Genomic DNA, 23,901 nt, shown 5'->3' on the forward strand with positions numbered 1-23,901 from the left:
ACTGGAAAAAGCAAAAGTAGTAATAACGATTATACAAGTATTTTGAAAAGTGCATTTATTTTAATACAATATTCAAATATAAATAATATATTTTATTTTATATACGAAAAGTCCGTACCAATACAGTAAAACAAACACTCCATGCCAATACAGAAATTATATTTATCATTATTTTAATACGAAAATTGGACTTGAAAAGAACTATTAGCAATTCACGAATTTTTTAACGCGCCTTAAAACTTTTACAAGCATCCATTTCCCCTTATCCTAAAAATATATTCGAATTTTTAAATATAGAATAAATGTGTAAACAAATTTGCCAAGTTTGTTGGTACTCGATACCAAATACCATATAATCCTGTTATAAACTGTTATACGGTGTATTCTCGAGCTACTGTTTTAATCTGTTTATCAAAAGAACCTACTAAAGAAGTACCGAGTACCGTTTCCCCTTATCCTAAAAATATGTTCGTTTTTTTTAAATATAGAAAATATGTGTAAATAAATTTCTCTAGTTTGTTGGTACTTGACACCAAATACCATATAATCCTGTTATAAACTGTTATACGGTGTATTCTCGAGCTACTGTTTTAATCTGTTTATCAAAAGAACCTACTAAAGAACTACCGAGTACCGATATTATACATATCTGTTTAAAATAAAAATACTTTAACACAAACACATCGACTATTTAATTAGTAATTTCAACCACATCTAGCGCCCCAAGTAAAATATCATGGCTTTGTTCGATTTTATAAATATACGCCCTTTTATTTTGTGCTATAGGGTAAAATAAGCAAACACGTAAGCTAAAAAATCGACAACAAATAAATACATTTATCTTCATACGCCCCAAGGGATGCACAGAAAATTGTTTGGCTTTTTGTTTTTTGCAGTTCGTCCACTTTATTTGCTTCCTATGGCAGGTTGGCCAGACATAAGTAAACAGAATCGCACAAAAGTCAATTTCCGGCACTTGGCAAGAACGCGTGTATAGTCTGAAAAAACGTAATGCACACACACACACTCGCTGGCCAAATAATTCACAAATACATACATATTGATAGACGCACACACCGGCAGCATGTAGTTTGAACAAGGAGTCAATTGTATTTTGTTGCATATTATACAAATATTTAGATTGTAATTATGCAAACAAAGTCATTTACTTATAGGGTTATGCTATTTACAGAATGCCTCATTAGCGCGAACTAAAGAGCTTTAACACACCTTTCCGGTGGTATGTGTTATTTGGGACGCTTAATGCTAATTAGTTTTAAAGACACAACTTAAGAATTAGTAAAAACTGCCTTGCGGTGGTAATTCTCCTTGATCGTCGCGTCCTGCCTTACTTAAGCAAAAAGTCCATTTCTGATTTTGTGGTTGACATGTACTGATCCAGCTCATTGTCCAAATCCTCGCGCTTTACTTCCCTACGCTGCGGCTTACCTAGGTTGAGAGAAGGGCAAGAAGAAAAACAAAGAATTAATACGTCATTTTTTTGGACACAGGAGTATAATAAATTCCATGTTGAGTCACTAGGCGCTCTCGTCCAGCCAGATGTCCAGTGAGCAGTGCTTGTAACGCTTTTACCTGCAACCGTGCGACCACCACGACCACGACTACGTCCGCGACGACCCTGTTGTAGTTGGTTTGGTTTGACAGCCTCTGTGCTGTTGTTCTTCTTCTTGTTACCATTTATATTGGCGCCCTTGGCCACTTTGCCACCTGTGCGTTGTAGGCTACGTCCGCGACGACGTGCGCCGACAGGACCGGCTCCTTTTTGCCGTCCATTTGATGAAGCAGCAGCGCTAGCAGCAACCTTTCCCTGGCGTGCCCGAGATCGTGAGCGTGACCGGGAACGCGAGCGATTTGTGGCAGCAGAAGCAGCACCGACAGCAGCAGCGGCACGTACAGCAGATCTGCATTAGAAACGAGAAATCATATACCAACGCATTCTTAGATACATAAGGCAACAAATGTAACTTACCTTCCACGTGCACGACCTTTGCGTCCGCGTCCACCAGCAGCAGCTATCACTGTCTTCTGCGCAGTGTTCGAATTGCGACGCTTCTCAATGCGTCCGGCAGTGACGCCGCGCACTTGGCTGTTGCCACGACGATTGCCACGTCGCTTATTGGCTGCTCCTTTTGCAGCTGCTGCGGCTGCTGCTGCCACGCCAGGACGCACGCCCAGACGTTGCTTAACAGAAACACGACCCGGTGCACGTCCGCCGCCGCCGCCGGCACTAACGCCTCTGCCACCGTTAGCCGACAGCTGACGGCGTCCACGGCTCTGGGTACGACCGACGCTTTGGGAACGTCCACGGCTCTGATCGCGTCCGCGACTTAGCGAACGGGCGCGTCCACGACTGCGTGAACGACCGCGCGACTGTAGTTGCGGAAGGGGCTGCTGCTGCTGCTGCCGAGATAGGCCACGCCGACGTTGAGCCACACGCTCTGCTGCGCCTCCCACAACGGGACGGCGCAGCCCCAGACGCTGGCCTAATCCACGAACCGCCGAGCTGGAACGTCGGGCGCTGCTGCTGTTGCTGCGGCGTGCACGTCCGTTGTTGGCGATGAGATCGGCGCGCATGCTATTTATATGATTGAAGTTGTAGAGGCGGAATAAGCAGAAGGTAGAGATGTGTTTTACATATGTTGTTGTAGCACTTGGCACTTTGATTCAAAAGCTGCTCGCAAGCAATCTTCCGACTTGGACTGAATCTGAATCAGTCAACAACAGCTACAAGTGTGTGTTTGGTTTTTTGGGGATGCTTACGTTGCCAGGCGAGTGCCGTTGTTTAAGCGCACGGGCTTTCCATTGGCTCCCAGGCGGAGCGCTTTGATGCCGCCAAGGCGTGCGTTGGCGCCGCCAGCAGTTGTCCGCAAGCTTCTCTGTAAGATGCATAAGGTTTGTGATGGATTTTTTGTTTTGCGTTTACAAATTGAATTCGACTTGACGCTGCTCAAGCGGTAGCGGTTCAGTGTGTGTGAATTCAATAGAAGTCTACTACAAGTGGGTTTATTTATATTGAGGTCTATTTCTGGGCTGATCTGGGCTGATCTTGGCTGCTCTGGTCTGAACTTGGCTGGGCTGGGCACTGTTGCTCGCTAGCTATGAAAACAGGCTGTCTGTATCTAGTGCTCGATTAAGAAGAATGCACAAATCCTTTGCTGACGATGCTCATCTGCTCATTTGCTGCTCTTTGCCATTTTTTTTGCCTTGCCCAGCCACACAGAACGGCACGGGATACGTTTAAACGCTTGCGTTTGTCATTCGTTCAGTCAGTTCATGGCCTCAATCCCAGAGTAAGTACTGTGGTTGTTTTTTGTTTTTTTGTTAAGACACATACGCGCTTCAATTTGAGGGCCGTCTGCACGGTGTGCTTCCTTTTGAACTCCTGCAGCAGCCGCGAATTGGCCACCGATGCGGTTGCGTCCACAATGCGACGACTGCGGCTGCGTGAGCGGCTCCGACGTCCGCGTGCCGCTGCCGGCGGCTGTTGCTGGCGAGATTGCATTTGAGTGAAACGCTCGTTTAGCGATATACCAGTCTGCACCATTTTATGAATTCAATTGATGTGCTCTTGAGTTTGTTTTATGAATCTTGTTAGACGAGTCCTCCTTTTGCTTTCCTTGAACTTTCACTGTGACCACAGTTGAACTGTGTCTGGATGTGCGTGCGTTGAAACTTGGTTTGCAACTGTAAGCGAACACACAAAGGTTGGTTAGTTTTATACGCCTTAAACTGCATTTTAGGTACTAAAATAATGTGCAGACAGGTAGGCAAATTGTAGCAGCTGGCAAATACTCCGCCATAAAAAGGAGATTAACAACCAAAGAAAACGCCAGATGTCACAGCTAGATTGTTACAATAAATTCCATCTGCAGTGGATGCAATTTCCTCAGAGTCATATAGTAGATTCGCAATAAAAAAAAACATATTTATCGGACGATTGTGCCTATAATGCCTATAAAGGATGTAATAATCCAATGTAAAGATGAAGCATAAATTTTAAACGTGCTTTCTCTGTATTACAACAGACAGAGAAAGCTATATCGACTCGACCCCTAATGCTTAAGCATGTATAAGATAGAAGACACTCTCTGCGAGGATATACTATATTAATTAGAAATACGGACATAATTTCTTGACTGTTCTATTGTGTGTATATGTATCTGCCAGCACACACGCACGCATACACACACTGTTATATATATGGAAATGAGTTCATGTGTAGTATGCGCGAATGTATTCTAATTATATACATGGTTTCCACAACAACAACAATATTGACTCATTGATGGATACACACATGTTACAGTGCATTGCTAATGGAATATGTTTCTATAATGTTACTTAAATTAATATATTGTGCGTTTACTTACATTTTAGGTGTCCTTTTGTTTTATTGGCGTTTCTCTTTATGTGCTGAAGCTGCGTCGAATTTCACAATTTCAATTATATATTTGCACGTATTTACGCCTATGCTGATTGAGTTTTTCGACTTCAAACTTTTATTTGCATGCCATTAATAGATTATCAGCTTCGTACAGTTTGATATTATAAGATATTCCAGCGGAAATAATATTTTCTTCTCACAGTTTTGACAAAGAATGCAAAACGCAAAAGGTACAGCCTTGTCTTGAACAAGTTCAATTAAACTATTCAATAAACCCAATAACGGAACTAGTTCCTTTATCATAGGTCGTTCGATTATTTGCTTAATATCGCACGCTAGATTGCATATCGATAGTTTTACAACAAGGAATTCTAAAATTACCCACTCAATACTAAGCAATGTTTTTTATTACATGTGTGTATGAATTATATGATTTTATATTAATTAAAACTGAACACCAATTAACATTTTCATATTATTTAAAATTAATGATACATTGTTTTCATTGTGTGAAATCAAGTTGGGTGGCAACGCTGCTTTAAGCATTTTAGTATTGGTATTTTGTCGCAAACAAAATATGGTTACACTGGTGGTGTAATATTTGTTATTTTAGGTTTATTTTTTGAGCAGATGTTGTTAATCATCGAAATGGTGCATGTATAGTATTTGCACAGCTGGCACGAGTTAAGGCTGTGCCACCAATCATCAGCATAACTTCACGTTCACTAAAATACAGACGCAGCGGCACGCGACTTCTTAAATAATGTAAACAAACTTCCCGATACATAACATAAGCAAAACGCTGTCTTCAGTATTTGTTGTTGGGCTTGCTGCTGATCAGCTAATATTATGCAAAAACTAGTTTTGCGCGGTTAATGAACCTATGACACTTGACTTTGCCGGCTAGAACGCTCGCGGCGTGATTATTTGGCAGCTAAATTCACATCGGCGTGTCAGCCAATTCAGTTCGAACCTCAAGCCAAACGGCGCAGAACACACAGCCGGAACACAGAAATCGCCACATGTACGTTTACAAGATGAGCAATCGTGCACCGGAGCTGATTATATGGTAATATGCGAAAATAAATGTGTTTCTGCTGCCTCCTAATCTACTTCTGCTTGGTTTCAGCTCCTTTATAATCGTCAGCCTGCTGGTGATACACTTCTTTACGGACCTGTTGCGTGTCTCGCTGGCGGGTACCTATGCGCTGGATGTGACACTGTCGCAGCTTATAGAAGCACAGTCCAAGGACTATGCGTGGCTGCTTAAGCTGCTGGTCAACTGTTTCGGCTACAGCTGCGTCTTTGTGCCCGGTTATCTCATCTACAAATATGTGCAGCGCACCAATTACCTCGAACGCGGCAATAAGACGTTCCTGCACACAGCCATCAATATGTGCATCACAGGCAATACCAGCTACGAGACGGTGGATGTTATTCACGTTGGCGGTAGCAGCGGCATCGGTGGAATAACGGATCGTCCAAGCAAACGCACCAGTTCCCAGGAGGCCGTGCAGCTGCTTTGGTGCTTTGGCGGTCTTATGGTCTCCTATTTAACTTGGGGTGTGTTGCAGGAGAAGATTATGACGCAAAATTATCTGAATTTCGCTGGCGAGAGTGCCAAGTTTAAGGACTCGCAGTTTTTAGTCTTTGCCAATCGCCTGCTGGCCTTCTTTGTGGCACTCTCCTATCTGCAATGGCAGCCTGCACCGACGCGACATCGGGCGCCTCTGTACAAGTACTCGTATGCCTCGTTCTCGAATATCATGAGCGCCTGGTTCCAGTATGAGGCTCTCAAGTTTGTCAACTTTCCAACGCAGGTGCTGGCCAAATCCTGCAAAATCATACCCGTAATGCTGATGGGCAAAATCATGTCCAAGGCCAAGTATGAATCCTATGAATATGTTACGGCCGTGCTCATCTCCTTGGGCATGATATTCTTTATGAGCGGCTCCTCCGAAAACAACAAAGCCAGCGGTGTGACCACCTTGACGGGCATCTTTCTGCTCTCCATGTACATGGTGTTCGACAGCTTCACGGCCAACTGGCAGGGCTCGCTTTTCAAGAGCTATGGCATGAGCTCAATCCAAATGATGTGCGGCGTTAATTTGTTCTCGTCCATCTTCACTGGCGCCTCGCTTTCCATGCAGGGCGGCTTCATGGACTCCCTGGCGTTCGCCACAGAGGTAAGCTATCCCAGAATAAGTTAACACGAATTCAATAATTATTAATAGTATGGGGAAAGCATGAATATTAAGGAGCTAAAATTATGATAAGCTAAATACTACTTGCTAATTAGGTATACTAATATATTGTACATTTTAATTAGCATGTTGTTATAATATAATATGCACAGTGGTTATGCTATTGAAAAAAAAAGCCGGCAGAAGTGTTTAGTTTATTGTATTTTATTACCATAATTTAGTAGGAAAGAGACAGCAGAAAAAAAGAATAATATGAGCAAAGGGGAAAGACACAGAACGCAAGAGAATAAGTTAGATTAAGAGTATGAGCAGAGATTAAATATATTAGATCAATATAATAATAATAAACAAAGCATGGAATTTTGTATTCATGAGAATCGCATAGTCGAAAATATTCTCAAACATGGCATTAATTCTTCATATAGTTGTTTGTTTAATGATTGCGTATTTACATTAACATTGTATATTATAAATTGAAATTACTAACAGCTAACCGAACTATTTTGTTTAATTTATAGCATCCCAAGTTTGTCTTCGACATGGTTGTTCTCTCCATATGCTCTGCGGTCGGCCAATTGTTTATTTATCACACAATTGATGTGTTTGGCCCAGTTGTGTTTACCATCATCATGACAGTTCGCCAGGTGAGTACCTCACACACAATACAATACACACACTCACACATACATACTGACTGTATTCTCACCTATTCTAGGCTGTTGCCATCATGCTTTCCTGCTTCATCTATCAACACAGCATTTCGGTGCTGGGCATCTTTGGAGTGCTCATCGTTTTTCTGGCCATCTTTTTGCGTGTGTACTGTAATCAGAAATTGCGGGCGAAGCGCAAGCGCGCCGAGGCGAACAAGCCCAAAACAGCTGTGTAATAAGCGCGCAGTTTGATAAATATCCACGCTCCGTTTAGTTCGGGTTAAGTTTGACAAGCTCATCCCATCTTAGTTATAGGCAACCTATGAATTTTCAGACTTTTGTTTAACATGCGCAGCTAGCCGAATATTCCTAATTGTATAGTTATGTTTTGTAGTTCTAAGTCAAAAAGTAGATATCAACAAAGTCTCGAGGCTTCAAATAAAATTGTATATGTGTGCTTAAATTAATGTAAATTTAATATAATTGCAATTGTCAACGTAAAAACCAGGGTTAGTTTTACTATAACGCTTAAGACTAAGCTGTAACTTGCATATTTTTTGTATAAATATATGAATGTGTTTTAAATATTATTTTAATCGTTTTAATAGCAAAACAGAGCATATGTAACTAAAGGACATCTTCCCTTGGGCTTAACGAGGGAATTTTAGAAATTAATATATATACGAGAATATCTTAATTTCTTATCAAAAATGTTGTACATGGGTTATTATGTGTTATATGTCACAGCTCATATACATTATAAAATTATAGTTATTACAGATGCCCTTTCTCTGCAGTTGTCTGCGCCTCTCGCATCGGCAAGAAACATAATGAATGAAGGTGGTTCCCAGCGCAGTCATCGCGACATTGACCCACTTTTCTAGCATTATTTTTTGGCAACATCCAGTTTCGTGCTTTTTGGCATCATCGTCAAGTTAGAGCTCCCTATGGCTGGCTGGTTAGTTGGTTGTTATTTGACACGGGTCAACGCACAAGACTCGTCGCTTGTAACTTGTTTTCTGAGCCATGTGGGCGAAACGATGTTACTGCAGATCGTAATGACGATGATGATGATGATGATGTTGCCCGCTGGTTGAGTTTGCGGGGGCGTCCCAAATTAGCATTTGTATCAAAAACAATGCGAATGCGCTGGAAAAATTCAAGCCAATAAAAAAGGGCATTATGCAATCGCCTGCCTTCTAAGGGAAAACAGCAAATTTGCCAGTTGTTAGCAATTTTAGTTGGTTTTTCGTTTTTTTGCGTACATGCATAGGTGATAAATTGGGGCGTGCTCAGCGCTGGCGGCATAGTCCGTTGCGAACAGGCCACTGAAATAGAAGTATCGCGAGGCAAACAAAGCAAAAAGAATCCTTCAAATATGCAGCTCATCAGCCTGCTCCTACTTGGTGCACTCGGCTATTCTGTGGCCGCTCCTCGCAGCTATTACTACGGCTCCAGTTACCCGCAGCGTCGAGCACCGCCTTCCGCCTACAACTACAACTCACAGAGCAGTCGCTATAGTCGACAGAGCAGCAGCAGCAGCAGCGAATCAGACAAGGAGAATCCCAAGTTTGCTGGTGCTGCGAATCAGGAGCTGGACGAACTGAGCTCCGATGCGGGCGACAACCGATCGCTGCTGCTCAAGAAGAAGCTAAAGAAACTGTATCGGCCTTATGCGGCGGCTGCTGCTGCTGCTTCCTATGGCTATGGAAGACCTTGCACACCTTTCGGACGCGACGCCGGTGGCCAACAAGATCCGCCTGAACAGGGACGGTTTCTGTTCGACGTGAACGTGTACAATGTGTATTCAGGCGCTGGCGGCTGTCGCGGATATGGTGGATTGGGCGGATATGGTGGATTGGGAGGATTGGGTGGATTAGGTGGATTGGGTGGCGGTGGCTTGGGTGGACTAGGCGGATTGGGAGGGCTCGGTGGCGGCTTGCTATCGGACCCCATATCTCCAGTTGCTCCACTGCCGGTGCCGGTGCGTCCCTATGCACCTTTTGCCACCTGGTTGTCACTTTTTGCGCCCGGCATATTGCAAAATAGCCTGGCGGCTACAGTGCCCGCTGCGCCGTACGCTGATCCACTCCCGGTGCGTCCCGCGTCTGCTGGTGGCGATTTGCAAAGCGACCCGGCCGTGGACCCCAACTTTAATCCAGTTCCAGTGCGTCGCCCAGTGCCCAATCGCGTGTACTATGACTCTGCAGGCGCGGTAAGTCCGACTATGTCCCTAAATTAATCCATATACTCAAATTTCTATTTGCAGCCCCCTGTCACGCCGGGACAGCTTTTGGGTGGTGTCTCTACGACGGTCAATGGAATAATTCAGCAGCTGACGGGTCAAGTGCAGCCGGTCTACCAAACAGGCACATATCGCGCCCGGGATAATCGCAGCAGCTATGGCTAAGCCGAAATGCGAGATTCATAACAAAATCGATTAGTATTTAAATGTGATTATATATTAAGTAATATTATAAGAGGAAATTGAATATGAAACATAATTAAAATATTAAAACCATTTAAGGTGAAAGCCTAACAAGTCTTTTAACATTGCTCGTTTAATAAGATTTGATATTTTCAAAACTGAAACTCTGAAACTCTCGTAAAACTGAGTAAACTATTTTAGGACACATATTTTCGTACTATTTATTGTATTATAATACCAAAATAATCATATTTAAATATTTGGGTTGACCTTATCAGTCCACATTTGTGTCAATGTGTCGAAGCACATTACTGGCCAATAAAGCTAAAACAATTACAATATATATTTAAAACTATATGAATATATATCCACATATCCGATTGACAAAATAAGTAAATACGATAACTCCCGTGGGGGTAAAAATAATAATACGCAAACTTTTCAATTTCAAGTTTTATTACGCCTATGTCTAAAATCCTGTCAACAACGGACTTCTATATCATACAGCTTATGTAGGGACGATCGGTAAAAAAAATAACTAACACATAAGCACAACACATATAATGAGAATGAGTTGTTCTTTATAAAAGAGTACACTTTTCTCACTAAACTTTCTTTCCTTCTCTGAAATAAACCATTTCTATGCGGTTTTCAAGAATTCAAGTCATGTCCACAGATTTTGTATTATTGGTGACTGCAAAATGGTGCAGAAAACAGAGAACAAAATTATGGAAAGGGTGTAAAAAGAACGTTTCTCTATATTATATAATCTTATATAGTTAGAAAATAAAATATTAGCTAAAATGAAACAGAGTAGATTCCAACTTTGCGTCTCTCTAATAGAAGTGCCATCAAGTCGTTAAAGAATGTTTCATAGATATAAGATATATAATAAAGGGAAGAGAGAAGCGATTCCCAAACTAAAGCCAAACAATATCTAAGCTCAAGATAGAAAATTCAATAAATTGATCTTGACTCGGCTAAGTTTCGAAATCAACTGGCCAGAAAAATTTATATTTTTGCCGACAATTATTCTAAAAATACGTCGTACGTTATTTGCAATTACTTTGTGAGAAACTAAAAAAATTGTATATATATCTAAAACGAACCTTTGCTCGGATTAAGTGGTGCCATAAATTGCCTTTATGCTGCATAGCATAGCATTAAAGGCGATGAATAATTTTACAATCTGTCCCTCCCCTGGCTGGAGATATTAGTCAGGCACGTACTATATAAATCTCGCATCTTTGGCCATTAAATTTATGCACGTCGCGTTTAGCTCATTAAAATCAAGAAGACAACAATACAACAATAACAACAACTATTACGATGACAAGGACGACGCATCCATAGCGACAAGAGAAACCGGATTTTGTATGGGGATTTTCAGGCTTCACATGTTTTGTATTGTTCGTATATTTAACAATCTGGATTTTCAGTACAAAAAGTAAAAGCTAACTAGACGTAAAAATCACATTCTGCTCTGATTATCGGCCATAGAAGCCGCCGCCGCCGACGCCGCCGCCGTAGCCGCCATTATAATAATTATTGGAATACTGCGACTGTGACTGACTATAGTGGCCCCCATAGGATCCACCGTAATTGTTGTAGCCACCACCTCCTGGATAGTAACCACCGCCGCCGCCGCCGCCGTAGTAAGGCTTGTGTCCATATCCACTGTAACCGCCGCCTGGATAGTAACCACCTCCGAAGCCATGACCGCCGCCATGTCCGCCGCCATGGTGATAGCCACCACTTGGATAATAGCCACTGCCGGGATAGTAGGAGCCACCGCCAGAGTAGTAATCACCGCCGCCACCACTGCCGAAGCCACTGTAGAGCCCCGCATTTATGCCAACGCCTGCGCTGAGTCCAACGCTGCCGCCAAAGCCACCGCCGAGCAGTCCAAACGAGCGTCCCTCGCCCTTGATAGGCGCTGGCGCCGCAACTCCATATCCGGCAAGCGCCAATACTACCAACAGCTGTAAGGGAACAACCGATGAGCAAGTGCATCAAGAGGTGAACCCACCAATACGTACACAACACAAGCGCGCCATTCCGAGTGTGAAATAAATGTATGTGGATGTATCGCCCACCGAATCGGTAACGAAACTAAATTGCAATTGTGAAGTGCCCTGCGTTTATATACCCGCTGTATTTGTATGCCCAATGACCGGCCATAAGAAGCTCAGTACGCGCTACGCATTGCCAAGTAATTCTACGCAAATTGCAGAACAAACAGCGGACCACAACGAAATGGAAACCGAACCAGAACCAGTTAGTGACGAAATCACGGAATACCCCTCGGTAAACAATGCTGACGAGGCAGCAGGCCTCAGAATGCGTTAATTTTTCGATTGTCAAAATATACGTGCACACATCATTTCTTGAGGGTTAAGGCAATTGTCGGCCGTCGCTGTAGAAGATCAAGATCACAAAAAAAAACCCAATAAAAATAATCGCTTCACTGATTAAGCATTCGAGTGTACCAAAGATTGAATACCCTTTTTACAACAGAGTAAAATGTATATCATGTCATTTTATATTAGTTTCCGTCTTGTGCTCATCACGAATACTTATTGACAAATAAAGTATTAATATTAAATGAATCGAAAATATTTAAATTATTATCAAAATAATAATATATAAACACATCTGATTAATCAAAGATTATATGCTTTGGGTAAGAGTATAACAAGCGAATACTTATTGACAAATAAAGTAATAGTATAAAATTAGTTGAAAATATTAAAATGAATTGTCACGACTAAATAATAATATAGACACATTTGTCTAACAAAGATTATATGCTTTGGGCAAGAGTATAACAAGCTACAATAAAATAACAAAAGACTTAGGCAACAAACTTTACACAGAACGTGCAGCGAAGCATGGGCGAAGATGTCGGAAACATCGTCAGCGTCTGCGACCAGCATTCATTTGGCTCATTAGCACTCGATGTTTGTTTCTTGTATTTGGCGGCTGTTGCTCTAGCGATGCGATTTGTGTACTCATCTATATGTTAGTTAGTATAATAAGTATAAGGTACGCCTTCACTTTCGTTGGCGGTTTATTCACCTTTGGCAGATTACTCGGCTGACGTCAGAGAATACCACCCACATAATCATGAGGAAGTTATTTTAATGGAGAATAGAATATGGATAATCTCATTAAACTTGAAATATTGCGAATGGCATTAGATATACAAATAATATAGACATCAAGTGCAAATATCATTAAATTAATTTTTATAATAATTATATTAATGTTGCAACCAAGTGTGACAAAATTTCACATTCGTGCTTATAATTCCCAATTAATTTAAGCGAAGGCTTGATTCGTTTTTTATGGGGTAAAAAGTGAAGCCTACCCTTTGTGACGTCCTTAATCGTACCCTAAAATAAGGCGCTGCTCTTCACACAAAATGCTCCAAGAAAATGCTCATCCAATTGTGTCTAAATCCTTGAGAAAATCAGAGTGAATCTGAGTTAAAAACTTTCCCTCTTGTCTTTGCTCAAAGTTGTTTGATTATATTAAATTTATAATAACTTCTTAAACTCTTAAGCAATAAATTTATTAGCTGCCTCAATTGGGTAAACAGATGACAACTTTTCTTATTTTTTTTATTTAAGAAGTTTAAGATATTTTATAAATGTTTTTATATTTATAAATATTTGTTTGGCTGACTCGAGGTGTTTGGTCAAACAAAAATATATATCCGATATATTTCGGATACATTTTATATTTGTTTAGGTTTGAAAAGTGGAATTTCCCAGGTTGTTTTTTGCCCACCTTGTACTTCATATTACCATATTATTATTAAATTACATTTAATTATATGCCTAGAGCATATACTATTTATTGGTAATTACTGATGCTTACTTCCGTTTAATTTACACATGATAAAAAGAAAATCTCCATAGCATTTGTCACCAAGTAGCAAACTAAGCGCCAGCTATGAAGGTTCGTGCGGTAAGTTCTTAAAGCCTTAGCTGCCCGACTAATCCTTTTTTCTTTATTTAAATTTAGATTGCCTTATTTTACAATGTGCTGTTCTGCCTAGGTGTCTGCGCCTTGGGTGCACCGCAGTGGCCAGGAATTGGGTCCTCGGGTTACGGCTTTGCACCCTGGGGAGGATATGGAAACTACGGTTCATCAAGTGCCAGCGTCGCAGCCAGCAGCAGCAGCAGCAGCAGCGGCGGCTTTCAGGGCTACGGTACGCAAGGATATGGCTATGGCTGGCCAGGCTATGGCTACGGGTATGGCAACTACGGCGGAGGCTACCAGCAGCAGTACAATCAGTATCAGTACAGTGGGTACAATAACTACGGGTCTGGAAATGGACTTGGCTATCCGCTTGGCTATGGCAGATAAGTCGGTAAATAAATAGATATGCATATGAATGCGAATGTTTGCATATATTAAGCTTTTTACTGCTGGAAATTTCAGTTTGGATTTTGTTTGATTTCTTTTTTGTTGGACTTTGTTTTTTCTCTTTTGGAGGTCAATAAAACGAAAATACCCAAGCATGTACGAGCATTCGATGATTCATTTGATTCGCTTAGTGAAATAGAGCTCAATCTATATGAGCATGGCACAATTACCATTCCGAAGAGAGACTTTGTGTTTATGATGTTCAAACCTTGTATAGTTATGAAAAACGTGTTTTAGATAAAGGAAGTAGTTTTCTCTTGAAAATCATTTCCTAGCAGTACACACATCACGTAGTGCTAATTTTCGAACACTTGCCAAATATAACTAATTATATAGTCAAGAAAAATTATGCCAAAAACATTATACTCTTACACAATTTCGCATTAAATTCATTTAACATATTCCAAATCGAGTGAAAAACAAAATCATGTCAAAACTTAAGTTGCCATAGTTAATTAGGCTAAGGGCTTTTATATTTGCTCTTATATTGTTCTTAAAAATGTCCCTAGCTCTTATGAAACTAAGCTAAGCTTTAGCTTAAGATTTGCTATTTATTAATTCAATTTTTAAAATCATAATAATAACATGGCATATTAGCCGTAAATTCCCTAACATAACATATTTCATGACACAGTACTAGGACCCATTGCAAGGGTATAAAACCTTAAATTAAGAACGCCTCTTTGGAACTGGAAATACTCCAAATGGGCCTGTTTCTGCTGACCATTCATAATTTTCAGCCGTTATTAGCACTAGCCAACAGATACGCTTGTTTCCATCAGTTGACTTTACACTGTTTTCATATGTGTTCCATTTTTTTTTCGCTTTTGCTCCTATTCATTTTGAAAACCAGAAATTTTCAGGGTCAATTTGTGTGCATACAGCAAAGATGCCAACATATTAAATAAAAGCTGAAGTTCACAGCAACAACAACAACAAAATGAAGACAAACAAGATCGCGTCGCGAGGCGAGATTGCATAAGGGCGACAATAACCGCGCAGAAAACGCGACAGCGACATAAAAACTGATCGCTCACCGCGCAGCAGCTTCAATTGCACAGAAATCGTGGTCCATGCAAGCGACATCAATCAGCGTAGAGAGATTTGAACTTGAAGGCTTACAAGATAACAAGTGAAACAACAACAATTAAATAAACGAGGCCATAAAGTTAAATATTCAAGCGCTGCAAACAATTTAAATCAATTAGAAAAGTATTACTTGGTGTAAAATGCAAATCATTGTGAGTAAAAACTTGTGTTCAAAAGTTAAATTGTAAAAAACACAAACAAAAGATGGTCTTATCTAATGTTAAATAACAAAAAATCTGTAAATAGTGTTTTTTTACTATTTGAAATGTTAAATTGAAACTAAAAATAAATTTTGTTTAAAAGAATTTGTTAAAAATTTTAACGTGTGTATAGTGCAGATACATGCTTTTTCAACCAATTAAAACATTTAACAACTGATTTATTTATTAAATATTATAAGCAATATTTTATCTTAATTTTCTTACAGCGTTCTTCACATTGGTTGCTCCTACTGCTGGGCATCTGCTTGGTGTTCCTGCTCCAAAGTGCCACAGCCGGCAAAGTGAAGCTCTTTGCATTTAAGGGTCCGCATGCCGGTTTTGTTGGATTGAAAGTACGAACTCCAAAGTTGTTGGGACTTAAGCATGGACTGGTGGGTCATGGCGGTGGATTCGGTGGTGGCTTTGGCGGTGGCTTCGGTGGTTCAGTTGGCGTCGGCGGGGGCTTCGGCGGTGGCCACAGTAGTGGCTATGAGCATCACGAGGAATATCATCACGAGAGCCACTACAGCAGCGGGGGAAGCTATGGTGGTGGCAGTTTCGGAGGCGACTTGTGGGGAAAATAAACAAAATGTTCCTAAATAGCCTAAGTTAGACTTTAAACAAATTATCTTCATTAGCATCACAATGATTGTTATGTTTATTACATCGTCTCCATTAGAATTATGTTTGTTATTCAGTTTTAAGCTCACACTCACTTGCGTACAAAAATAAAATGTATAAATTAAACGTTGCATACTAAGGAAATAATATGGGGGATATCCAACATTTTGATGTTTTTGAAAATTTGTAAGTAAGAAATCTCTCTCTCTTTCTGTATTTCTCTGTCTTTCTCTCTCGCTCTCTTTATACCCACCCACAATGATGAAAAATAATGGTAATAAGCCTCAACAAGCCTTTTTATTCGTAATATAGATGGCGTGATATGTTTTTTCGTTCGTTTAAAGCAAATGAACAATAGATGGCGATTTATAATAGCTACTCTTGTAAGAAATGAGATAACATCTCTCTATGAGTTTCCGTAGTGTAGTGGTTATCACGTGTGCTTCACACGCACAAGGTCCCCGGTTCGAACCCGGGCGGGAACAATCTGAATATTTTTTGATCCCAAATCTATTTTTACATTTGTTTTTTATTTTATTAAATATGCATACACATTATTATTCCTTTTTTAATAAAAATACATAAATATCGTGCAACTAAAAGTAAAATTCGAACAAGTTCATTGCAGTATATTGCATATAAATCCAAATAAATATTCTAAAGGTTATGATAAGAACACTATCATCTAAATAACAATAAATTTCTGAATTGTGTGCTAACGTCGTCTTCTGAAGCCTCCTCCGAAGCCACCAAAGCCACCGCCGTATGCGCCACCACTATAGGATGAGAAACTTTCATATCCGCCATATCCGCCATATCCACCGTAACCACCAAGTCCTCCATATCCACCATAACCGCCAAGTCCACCGCCACCTAAACCTCCTTTCCAGCCGTGTTTGAATGGCCGTCCAACTGGGTATGGAACTGGCACCGGTTGGGGTACTGCAACTGGAACGGGTACTGGCTGAGGCACAGGAACCGGTTGCGCAACAGGATAGGGCACTGGATAGCCCCCGCCAAAGCCTCCGCCAAACTTCTGTCCTCCAAAACCATGTGCCTGGCTAGACTTCAGCGTCAGGCACAGCAGCACCAGAGCCGAGATAATTCTCTAAAAATGCGCGTTGTATTTGGGGATTTTTCAACATTGACTTAAAAAAACTCACTGTGTTTGGTCTCATGATGTGGACAACTTCTAATCGTCAAGAGATACGAGTTGTCACTTTTATAGCGTTTTCTGAGACTTCCTGAACTTCCTTTTCTCGACGAGTTCAAAGAACTCTGAAACTGACGTTAGACGAGTAGAACCAGTTTTCTTTTTTTTTGGCAAGCCTAAATCGTAAACATTAATGCGAGTTTTTTAGTAGCAGCAACTAATGCAAAAAGAAATAACAAATGGTGTGAAAGACATTGATAGCGTTCAAATCGTGGGTTTAAGGTCGCCACACAGTTCCACAGTTCCGGGCACACGTGGGCGTTTGTTCTGCGATCTTGTTATAAAAACTGAAGCTTCATCCATTCAGACAAACAGTCAACTAAGAGACAATATCCAAACATGATTAAGATTAGCTGTACCGTAAGTAAATCGATTCTGATCAAACTCCAGCATCTTCTCATCATTTATTCCTAACAGTTGCTGGTGCTGGTGCTCCTCGGCAGTTGCTATGCACAATACCAATACCCACAGCAACGTCCAGATGCAGGTGGTGCTATCCCTGCTTCTGGCGGTTCACCTGGCGCAGTTGACAATCGCATCATAGGCTTAGGCAGTCTGCTTGGAGGTGGCGGTGGAGGTGGCGGACTGCTTGGCGGCGGCGGTGGAGGTGGCGGCTTGTTTGGCAATCTCTTGGGTGGCCTGCTAGGTGGTGGACGTCAACCTTTGGGACAAGCATATCCACCACCCTTGCCGTCATATGGAGGCGGTTACCCAGGATATGGATATGGTGGTGCTCTTGGTCCTGGCTACGCGGGCGGCTTCCCCGGCGGCAATTTTGGTGGCGGCTTTGGTCCTGGTTACGGCAACTATTATGGTTGAGCCGATTCCATGTTGGGTGTGCCATAGTCCACTGAAGTATTATTCAAATGATTATTTTAACCATGTTTTCAATTTATATTTATAAGTTTGTTGACCATTTAAATACAAAACACATAAAAATGCAAAGCTAAATGCTTGTCGGTTGTTTACAGTTAGGCAGCGTTAATTTCATATGGGGATGTAGCTCAGATGGTAGAGCGCTCGCTTAGCATGTGAGAGGTACGGGGATCGATGCCCCGCATCTCCAAAGTTTCTATAACATTTTTTTGCCTGTTAAAAAATATATCAATATTATTGTGCACTATTTATATTTTAACCGTGTGCCCAATATATACAAATAATGAAGAAATATGGTATAATGTTGTAATATGCATTTTAACGCTTATGAGAAATATGTATTTACATAATTCCGTACTGTATGTATGTACATATAATATCATTACTTTCAGAGATACTATAATACCCGAGCTGTAGACAAAAAGTTGGTAAGTTCTTAAACGTCATAAGCAAGTAAATGTTGCCTTTAATTTTTGATTCATTTCATTTACGACCAAAAACAGTTCAATCAAATTTCAACAACATATGAATTTCTTCTATACATTTTAGAATTATTGGATATAAAAAACGCAATAATTTGAAAAAATATACTTTGCTTAACCGTATTGCTCAAGTTTTTATGTAAGTATACATGTAAAGGGAAATACATTTCTAGCTTGAATATATGTAATTGTATTTCTTTATTTTTATATATCTCAAACCATTTTGATTATTTACAAATTATTTTTATTTAACTGTAAATATAGTTTCATGAGAACAAAACTGTTCACGGCGCCTCATCCGCCATGAGGCTCAATGGTCTAGGGGTATGATTCTCGCTTTGGGTGCGAGAGGTCCCGGGTTCAAATCCCGGTTGAGCCCAAACTGATATTTTTTGTTTGAGTTGCTTCGATTTTATTTATTATCAATATAATCCTAATGTTGGTTATAGGGGGAAATTTAAGGACCAGGGCAAATGTACATACAAATTACAAATTGTAATATAGTGTTTAATAAATAATTTAACAATTTGAGCATATCTGTGAGCTCATAAGAGTAGTGCTATTAAATAATATTATTGAGAGACTTATTAGAAAAAAAAAACAAATGGAAAAAAATATAATGAGAAAAAGTTTATTGGAGATGCGGGGCATCGATCCCCGTACCTCTCACATGCTAAGCGAGCGCTCTACCATCTGAGCTACATCCCCGTTGGAAGAGTGTACAGCCATTGAGCGTTTTGTCAGTCGGGTTACCATTTGTTAATATTGTGTCTTTTTAATTAATACATTATCAGGGTTGATATTGAAATAGTTTTTATATACACACACTTCAAAAATTACATAGGCATATTTAGATGCCTTGATATATTATTTAGTTTTTTTTAAGTTTTAATCCATCAGTCCCAACAGAAAATAAATTCATCACATTGGCTGTATTTCTTTTGTCGGCTGCTTCAAACTTGATAAGAAGTTGACGTCGTTGGCTCGACAACTTGACTAAACTTATGCATTTAATTTCCGTTTCCGGTCAGTGAAAGTTGTCCAAAAGAAAGCAACAACACCTGCCAACAGATGGACCTCGGACGTGGACACCACACTCCCACAACTCGTTCCAGTTTCGTGCTCCATTGTTGTCATAGCACAAACACAAATAAACACGCGGACAATTTCATACGAGGAACAGAAACGAGAGGAAGAGAGAACTGGAGCCACTGCTGCTGCTGGATATGGATGCGATGTAGCTGTGGTCCCGCGTCCCGATCCCGTTGACCATCAGCCGTTACTATCTGCACTTTCACACTTGTGTTTATACAACTGTCGCTCGCTGGCGTATTTGTTTGCCCGCCCCAAAAGAGCCACGCCCTGCCTGGCAAGCTCTATTATTATTTTCACAAGTTATATAAAAATAATAACAGAAACGGACTGGGCTACGAGCTGACCGAAACCGGGCGAGCCGTCCATGGCCATCCATTATGCTCCCGGGCATTTATTTGCCAAACAATTCAGCAGCGCGTTGGGCTAACGTCTGCTCCTTGGGCAACTTCAACCACTTCATCAGCATTCAGCAACCAGCAACCAGCGTCTGCATCGGCATCGACATCAGCATCAGCATCGGAGCCAGCAATGTCTGGAGCTATCTTATGGTTTATGATGGAATCAAAACAAATGCCAGCGTTTCGTTTGCTCCTGATGAGTTTGTTTATGCAGATTGGTTTGGAGTTTTTCGGCGTTAATGGATAAATGTCCATGTGTGCTCATGTCTGTATGTGTGTACTCTGTACACGTACATAAGTAGGTGTATGAAATGTTCCTGCTCCTTATTTTTGCTCACATTTTTACATGTAACCCTTTTTAATGACCTGCCAAGACAGGCTATAGTAGTTTGATCATTAAGCTTGTTACGTTTAGCAATTTTCATTGTTGTTGGGAAAAAGGGACTTCTTGCTTATTTGGGATAGGTGGGCTCAAGATTTTTCCATTCTCCTTGCAAATCTTTATCAGGCAGGAACAAGGCGTACTCATCATCAGCTGTAGGTTTTTTGGGGTTTTAGGAAATTTAGTAAAATTGAATTATATTGCTGTATATCTTGATATTAAGCTCTTGACAAAAACCTTATATAGGGAACTTTAAATCTAACATTTTAATTGCTGCGCAAAATAACGACAAAAAAAAGGAATTTTAACTTAAGAAAATATAGGTAACATTTCTATACATTTTTTTTATATATCTGAAAATGCTATTTAATTTAACTCTCTTTTAAAAATTAGAATACAAAGATTTCAAAAATAATAATAAAGATTTTATGTCTTGAATCGAAGGTCTTGTCTATCAAGTCAAAAATTTTAACTAAACAACATTTAACTCAAGTCAGAAACAGAATTTGAAGTCATTTAACTGCTTTTGCTTAAGTCCAGAGCTAAGATAGAGTAACTAAAGTTCGCTAACTTCGAGCTAAGGATTCGTTTCTTGTGAATTTTTGTTTTCCTTTTTTGTTGCACGCTTTTCAATTAAAATTGTATTGTTTTCTTTTACTTTGTCTGCGTTGTTTACTTAGGCGAGGCTGCTTAGCCGAGAGCACATGCCATCGGGTTGGGTCCGCAGCCAGGAACCGGAACAGGTCCAGCTCCAAATCCAAAGCTGCTGGCGCTCGCTTGAGGCGGCGGCGTGGCCGGTGGCAGCATTGCTGGTGGCGGCAAAGGCAGCGGTCGCGGCGCAGGCGGGGCCAGCGGTGTTGGCTGCCGAGCTGGCCCAAAGAAGCCGGGACCGTAGGGCGGACTGGCCACAGAGCTGCCGGTATTCTGATCGGTCTGATATATATACACATTGCTGTTGCCTTGCGCCTGTTGCTGCTGCTGCTGCTGCTGCTGCTGCTGTAGAGGCGAAACGTAGTAGGCAGGATAGAAGCCGCCCGGTTGTGGTCCAATGGCCGCAGGATTGCAGCCATAAGACGGACAGTTGAAGTAGCCATTGAGGGGGAAAGCAGCGCCAGCATAGAGCGGTGCAGGATTTTGGAAGGCCAACCAACGATCGCGCCAACGTCGAAACAGGGTGCCCAGAAAAAAGAAAGACCGCCCATCAAAGTTCTCCGGCTGCGCCTCATAATCGTCCTCCGCATCCTGCTGCATGTCCGCAGAGCTGGCGGCCAGCAACAATAGCAACAGCAAAATCTGTTGGAGGATTTTTAAGTAAGAGGATCTTGCGGCTGAGGAGCCTGTGCTGCCACCTACCAGCGTAGACATTTTGGGCAACTGTGCGCACCGAAGTCTCTGGGTAAACTGCGCCCAACAACTGCCAGATAGGCCCCAATGAAACGTAATGTAAGCCAGTCCACCGCCCATGAGATGCCGCCTAATGAGGCCTGTAATTAAATCTTTGGGCAGCCGTTGCTCTTGTAATCGGTTACAATTGCGCCAGCCAAGCGTGAAATGTTGAGGCTTCAACGTTTCAAGATCATCACAATACATTTTGTGCTGTAACATACTCAAGCCGGGCCGGCAACGTTTATGCAATTTACATGCCCAAACTTCTCCAGCCTTAACTTACGAGTTCGAAAACCAATAAATAGTGCCTTGACTGCGATAATGGGAAGCATATAGATTGTTATAAGGAATGAAAATAATTATTTCTGCAATTTTATGGAACATTTTCAAAGAAATTATGTACGACAAGCAAACACTAATGTAATACTTATATGAATGCCTAATATTATTGATATATCAAATATAAACTGAAACCCAATCAAGATAAGAGATTTATGAACTTTCCAATACACTTTATCCTCTTCTGATAATTTAGATTTCTGCAAGCTTTTTCTTGTCGATTTCAATAATCAATAATTAAAAGTCTTCCAATCGACACTTTTGTTAGGCGAACACCTCTCTTGATCGTACATTTTGAATCAGACTATATTTATTTATACATATATATTTACAAATTCGACCTCCCCAATTAAGTGGAGAATCCTCTTCAGTAGACCCAAATTGCCCGACCTTCGCTGTCCGCCGGCAAGACTTTTCACTGAGTTTAGTTCACATTCAATTTGTATATAAATATACCCTGATAAATTAAAATTATAATAATAAATCAAATGAATATAGATGCCAGTATACTAGATAGATATATATATTTTATACATGTCTCATCTTCTGTCTTGTTTAAATTCCAAATTAGATTACGTCGGCAATTAAGTCATTTTCTCCAATCGCATATATATTCTTTTCACTTGCTTTTAAAATTAGTGAGTATTTTTCCTTTAGAGCAGACTCTTTAAGCAACGTTTTCCCAGGCATTCGGCGCCGGCACGTGCTTACCATTATTTATTGTTAAACAATAAAAAACTTGCCGGGGTTTTTGACTTTTTTGCTTTTTACACTGCATGCCAGCCTAAAAACGAGCAACAACAACATTTTGAGTTATGAGCACTGCGTGCCAGGTGTACTAAAAACAGCTAATAAACTGGGCATTTGTATTGAACGACTTGCAAATACCCTGGACAAAACTTACAATTATTTATTCACACTTGTGATAGGGAATTTAAAAATTTAAAACTGTTATAAAAATATATATATATATAAAACGGTTTTGAACTCAAATACGAACCGAAATTTACGCTCTTTTAAAAGCCTCTAATTATTTTGTATTCTATATTTTATATGAGATATGAAAAACTTTAGTCATGAATGCTTCTGATTCTGTAGCTAGCTCTCAAGCTTTATTTATTTAATTACTAAAATTATGAATTTCACGAATCAGTCAAAAATATCACTTGAACACTTATTAATCTGACATATATCTAAAACTAACTAAATGCCAGATTTAATGTGTCTCTAGAGTAATGGGACTCTCTTCATTCATTTTACAGGCAAAATAAAGTTTTTCCTTTGTCGGTCAGCCAGGTTACACATTGCGTCACAAGCTTAGCATGCCATGTACAGCGTACTATAAATACAGGGTATTGAAACAGGTGACAACAATCAGCTGGGCGTTGTATGTATGGGGGCTTTTATCCTGTGTCTGGCAAAACAAAAACAACAACCAAATGCTGTGAAAATTCACGCGCCCGTGAAAATTTCGCACGTTTTTATGGCCCTGCCCGGGGTCAAGGAGTGTGGGCTCTACGGCGAAATTGAGAAATGGTTTCATAGATTAAGCTACGCCCCAGCATGAAACAACTTTGATTTCTGCGGCTACTTGCATTTAATTAAAAAACAAAAAAATATGCAAACTCGACAGAAAACTAAAACCAAATTACGTACAGAGCGTTGGCAGGGTAACTTTTCATAAACTTTGTTGCCATAA

The 23,901-nt window shown here is 40.5% G+C and overlaps 9 protein-coding genes and 4 non-coding genes across 14 annotated transcripts; 8 read left to right on the top strand and 5 right to left on the bottom strand.

Moving 5' to 3' along the window:
• Window positions 1-1,087: 1,087 nt before the first annotated feature.
• Window positions 1,088-4,657, bottom strand: LOC135436475 (serine/arginine-rich splicing factor 4). Its single transcript, XM_064694079.1, has 6 exons — window positions 4,392-4,657; window positions 3,356-3,705; window positions 2,782-2,897; window positions 1,991-2,596; window positions 1,594-1,922; window positions 1,088-1,449 (listed from the first exon to the last, which is right to left on the bottom strand). The coding sequence occupies exons 2-6, from the start codon at window positions 3,563-3,565 to the stop codon at window positions 1,349-1,351; spliced, it is 1,362 nt and encodes a 453-aa protein (XP_064550149.1). The 5' UTR covers window positions 3,566-3,705; window positions 4,392-4,657; the 3' UTR covers window positions 1,088-1,348.
• Window positions 4,658-4,983: 326 nt separating this feature from the next.
• sll (slalom) lies at window positions 4,984-7,849 on the top strand. The gene is made up of 4 exons (XM_064694181.1): window positions 4,984-5,474; window positions 5,535-6,591; window positions 7,128-7,253; window positions 7,325-7,849. Exons 1-4 carry the CDS (start codon window positions 5,428-5,430, stop codon window positions 7,493-7,495), a joined length of 1,401 nt encoding a protein of 466 aa, XP_064550251.1. The 5' UTR covers window positions 4,984-5,427; the 3' UTR covers window positions 7,496-7,849.
• A 541-nt stretch (window positions 7,850-8,390) lies between these two features.
• On the top strand, window positions 8,391-9,713 carry LOC135436899 (uncharacterized). The gene is made up of 3 exons (XM_064694668.1): window positions 8,391-9,094; window positions 9,173-9,474; window positions 9,529-9,713. The coding sequence occupies exons 1-3, from the start codon at window positions 8,638-8,640 to the stop codon at window positions 9,667-9,669; spliced, it is 900 nt and encodes a 299-aa protein (XP_064550738.1). The 5' UTR covers window positions 8,391-8,637; the 3' UTR covers window positions 9,670-9,713.
• A 1,461-nt stretch (window positions 9,714-11,174) lies between these two features.
• Edg91 (Ecdysone-dependent gene 91) lies at window positions 11,175-11,744 on the bottom strand. Its single transcript, XM_064694867.1, has 2 exons — window positions 11,727-11,744; window positions 11,175-11,669 (listed from the first exon to the last, which is right to left on the bottom strand). The coding sequence occupies exons 1-2, from the start codon at window positions 11,742-11,744 to the stop codon at window positions 11,175-11,177; spliced, it is 513 nt and encodes a 170-aa protein (XP_064550937.1).
• Window positions 11,745-13,644: 1,900 nt separating this feature from the next.
• On the top strand, window positions 13,645-14,061 carry LOC135437046 (keratin-associated protein 6-2). Its single transcript, XM_064694869.1, has 2 exons — window positions 13,645-13,659; window positions 13,717-14,061. The coding sequence occupies exons 1-2, from the start codon at window positions 13,645-13,647 to the stop codon at window positions 14,059-14,061; spliced, it is 360 nt and encodes a 119-aa protein (XP_064550939.1).
• Window positions 14,062-15,350: 1,289 nt separating this feature from the next.
• On the top strand, window positions 15,351-16,108 carry LOC135437047 (keratin, type I cytoskeletal 9). Its single transcript, XM_064694870.1, has 2 exons — window positions 15,351-15,362; window positions 15,638-16,108. Exons 1-2 carry the CDS (start codon window positions 15,351-15,353, stop codon window positions 15,992-15,994), a joined length of 369 nt encoding a protein of 122 aa, XP_064550940.1. The 3' UTR covers window positions 15,995-16,108.
• Window positions 16,109-16,443: 335 nt separating this feature from the next.
• On the top strand, window positions 16,444-16,516 carry TRNAV-CAC (transfer RNA valine (anticodon CAC)). The gene has a single exon. It is a non-coding gene; the product is annotated as a tRNA-Val (tRNA).
• A 230-nt stretch (window positions 16,517-16,746) lies between these two features.
• On the bottom strand, window positions 16,747-17,209 carry LOC135437048 (claw keratin). The gene is made up of 2 exons (XM_064694871.1): window positions 17,195-17,209; window positions 16,747-17,139 (listed from the first exon to the last, which is right to left on the bottom strand). The coding sequence occupies exons 1-2, from the start codon at window positions 17,207-17,209 to the stop codon at window positions 16,747-16,749; spliced, it is 408 nt and encodes a 135-aa protein (XP_064550941.1).
• Window positions 17,210-17,583: 374 nt separating this feature from the next.
• On the top strand, window positions 17,584-18,063 carry LOC135436571 (uncharacterized). The gene is made up of 2 exons (XM_064694206.1): window positions 17,584-17,604; window positions 17,662-18,063. Exons 1-2 carry the CDS (start codon window positions 17,584-17,586, stop codon window positions 18,061-18,063), a joined length of 423 nt encoding a protein of 140 aa, XP_064550276.1.
• A 174-nt stretch (window positions 18,064-18,237) lies between these two features.
• Window positions 18,238-18,310, top strand: TRNAA-AGC (transfer RNA alanine (anticodon AGC)). The gene has a single exon. It is a non-coding gene; the product is annotated as a tRNA-Ala (tRNA).
• A 599-nt stretch (window positions 18,311-18,909) lies between these two features.
• Window positions 18,910-18,981, top strand: TRNAP-UGG (transfer RNA proline (anticodon UGG)). Its single transcript has one exon. It is a non-coding gene; the product is annotated as a tRNA-Pro (tRNA).
• Window positions 18,982-19,237: 256 nt separating this feature from the next.
• On the bottom strand, window positions 19,238-19,310 carry TRNAA-AGC (transfer RNA alanine (anticodon AGC)). The gene has a single exon. It is a non-coding gene; the product is annotated as a tRNA-Ala (tRNA).
• A 1,643-nt stretch (window positions 19,311-20,953) lies between these two features.
• On the bottom strand, window positions 20,954-22,676 carry LOC135436572 (splicing factor, proline- and glutamine-rich). 2 transcript variants are annotated; one of them, XM_064694209.1, is made up of 3 exons: window positions 22,535-22,676; window positions 21,862-22,176; window positions 20,954-21,770 (listed from the first exon to the last, which is right to left on the bottom strand). In XM_064694209.1, exon 3 carries the CDS (start codon window positions 21,726-21,728, stop codon window positions 21,168-21,170), a length of 561 nt encoding a protein of 186 aa, XP_064550279.1. In that variant the 5' UTR covers window positions 21,729-21,770; window positions 21,862-22,176; window positions 22,535-22,676; the 3' UTR covers window positions 20,954-21,167. The 2 variants fall into 2 exon arrangements, with proteins under 2 accessions (XP_064550279.1, XP_064550278.1); XM_064694208.1 differs by having other exon boundaries at window positions 21,831-22,176.
• Window positions 22,677-23,901: the final 1,225 nt, after the last annotated feature.

The sequence above is a fragment of the Drosophila montana genome, unplaced genomic scaffold, assembly GCF_035044405.1.
Source record: "Drosophila montana isolate Dmon_TW-CO22-7 unplaced genomic scaffold, ASM3504440v1 contig_3733_1, whole genome shotgun sequence".
Lineage (NCBI taxonomy): Eukaryota > Metazoa > Arthropoda > Insecta > Diptera > Drosophilidae > Drosophila > Drosophila montana.

Bases quoted from the DNA above. Each gene is read 5' to 3' on its own strand.
- LOC135436475 (XM_064694079.1), bottom strand. From the start codon at position 3,565: ATGGTGCAGACTGGTATATCGCTAAACGAGCGTTTCACTCAAATGCAA. The intron at 2,898-3,355 runs GTATGTGTCTTA...TGCATCTTACAG, and splicing joins CGGCCCTCAAATTGAAGCGC to AGAAGCTTGCGGACAACTGC. The intron at 2,597-2,781 runs GTAAGCATCCCC...TCATATAAATAG, and splicing joins AACGGCACTCGCCTGGCAAC to CATGCGCGCCGATCTCATCG.
- sll (XM_064694181.1), top strand. From the start codon at position 5,428: ATGTACGTTTACAAGATGAGCAATCGTGCACCGGAGCTGATTATATG. The intron at 6,592-7,127 runs GTAAGCTATCCC...TTTAATTTATAG, and splicing joins CCCTGGCGTTCGCCACAGAG to CATCCCAAGTTTGTCTTCGA. The intron at 7,254-7,324 runs GTGAGTACCTCA...CACCTATTCTAG, and splicing joins TCATCATGACAGTTCGCCAG to GCTGTTGCCATCATGCTTTC.
- LOC135436572 (XM_064694208.1), bottom strand. From the start codon at position 22,082: ATGTTACAGCACAAAATGTATTGTGATGATCTTGAAACGTTGAAGCCT. The intron at 21,771-21,830 runs GTAGGTGGCAGC...ATCCTCCAACAG, and splicing joins TGCCCAAAATGTCTACGCTG to ATTTTGCTGTTGCTATTGTT.
- LOC135436899 (XM_064694668.1), top strand. From the start codon at position 8,638: ATGCAGCTCATCAGCCTGCTCCTACTTGGTGCACTCGGCTATTCTGTG. The intron at 9,095-9,172 runs GTGGATTGGGCG...TGGGTGGACTAG, and splicing joins TGGCGGCTGTCGCGGATATG to GCGGATTGGGAGGGCTCGGT. The intron at 9,475-9,528 runs GTAAGTCCGACT...TTCTATTTGCAG, and splicing joins ACTATGACTCTGCAGGCGCG to CCCCCTGTCACGCCGGGACA.
- LOC135436571 (XM_064694206.1), top strand. From the start codon at position 17,584: ATGATTAAGATTAGCTGTACC. The intron at 17,605-17,661 runs GTAAGTAAATCG...TATTCCTAACAG, and splicing joins TGATTAAGATTAGCTGTACC to TTGCTGGTGCTGGTGCTCCT.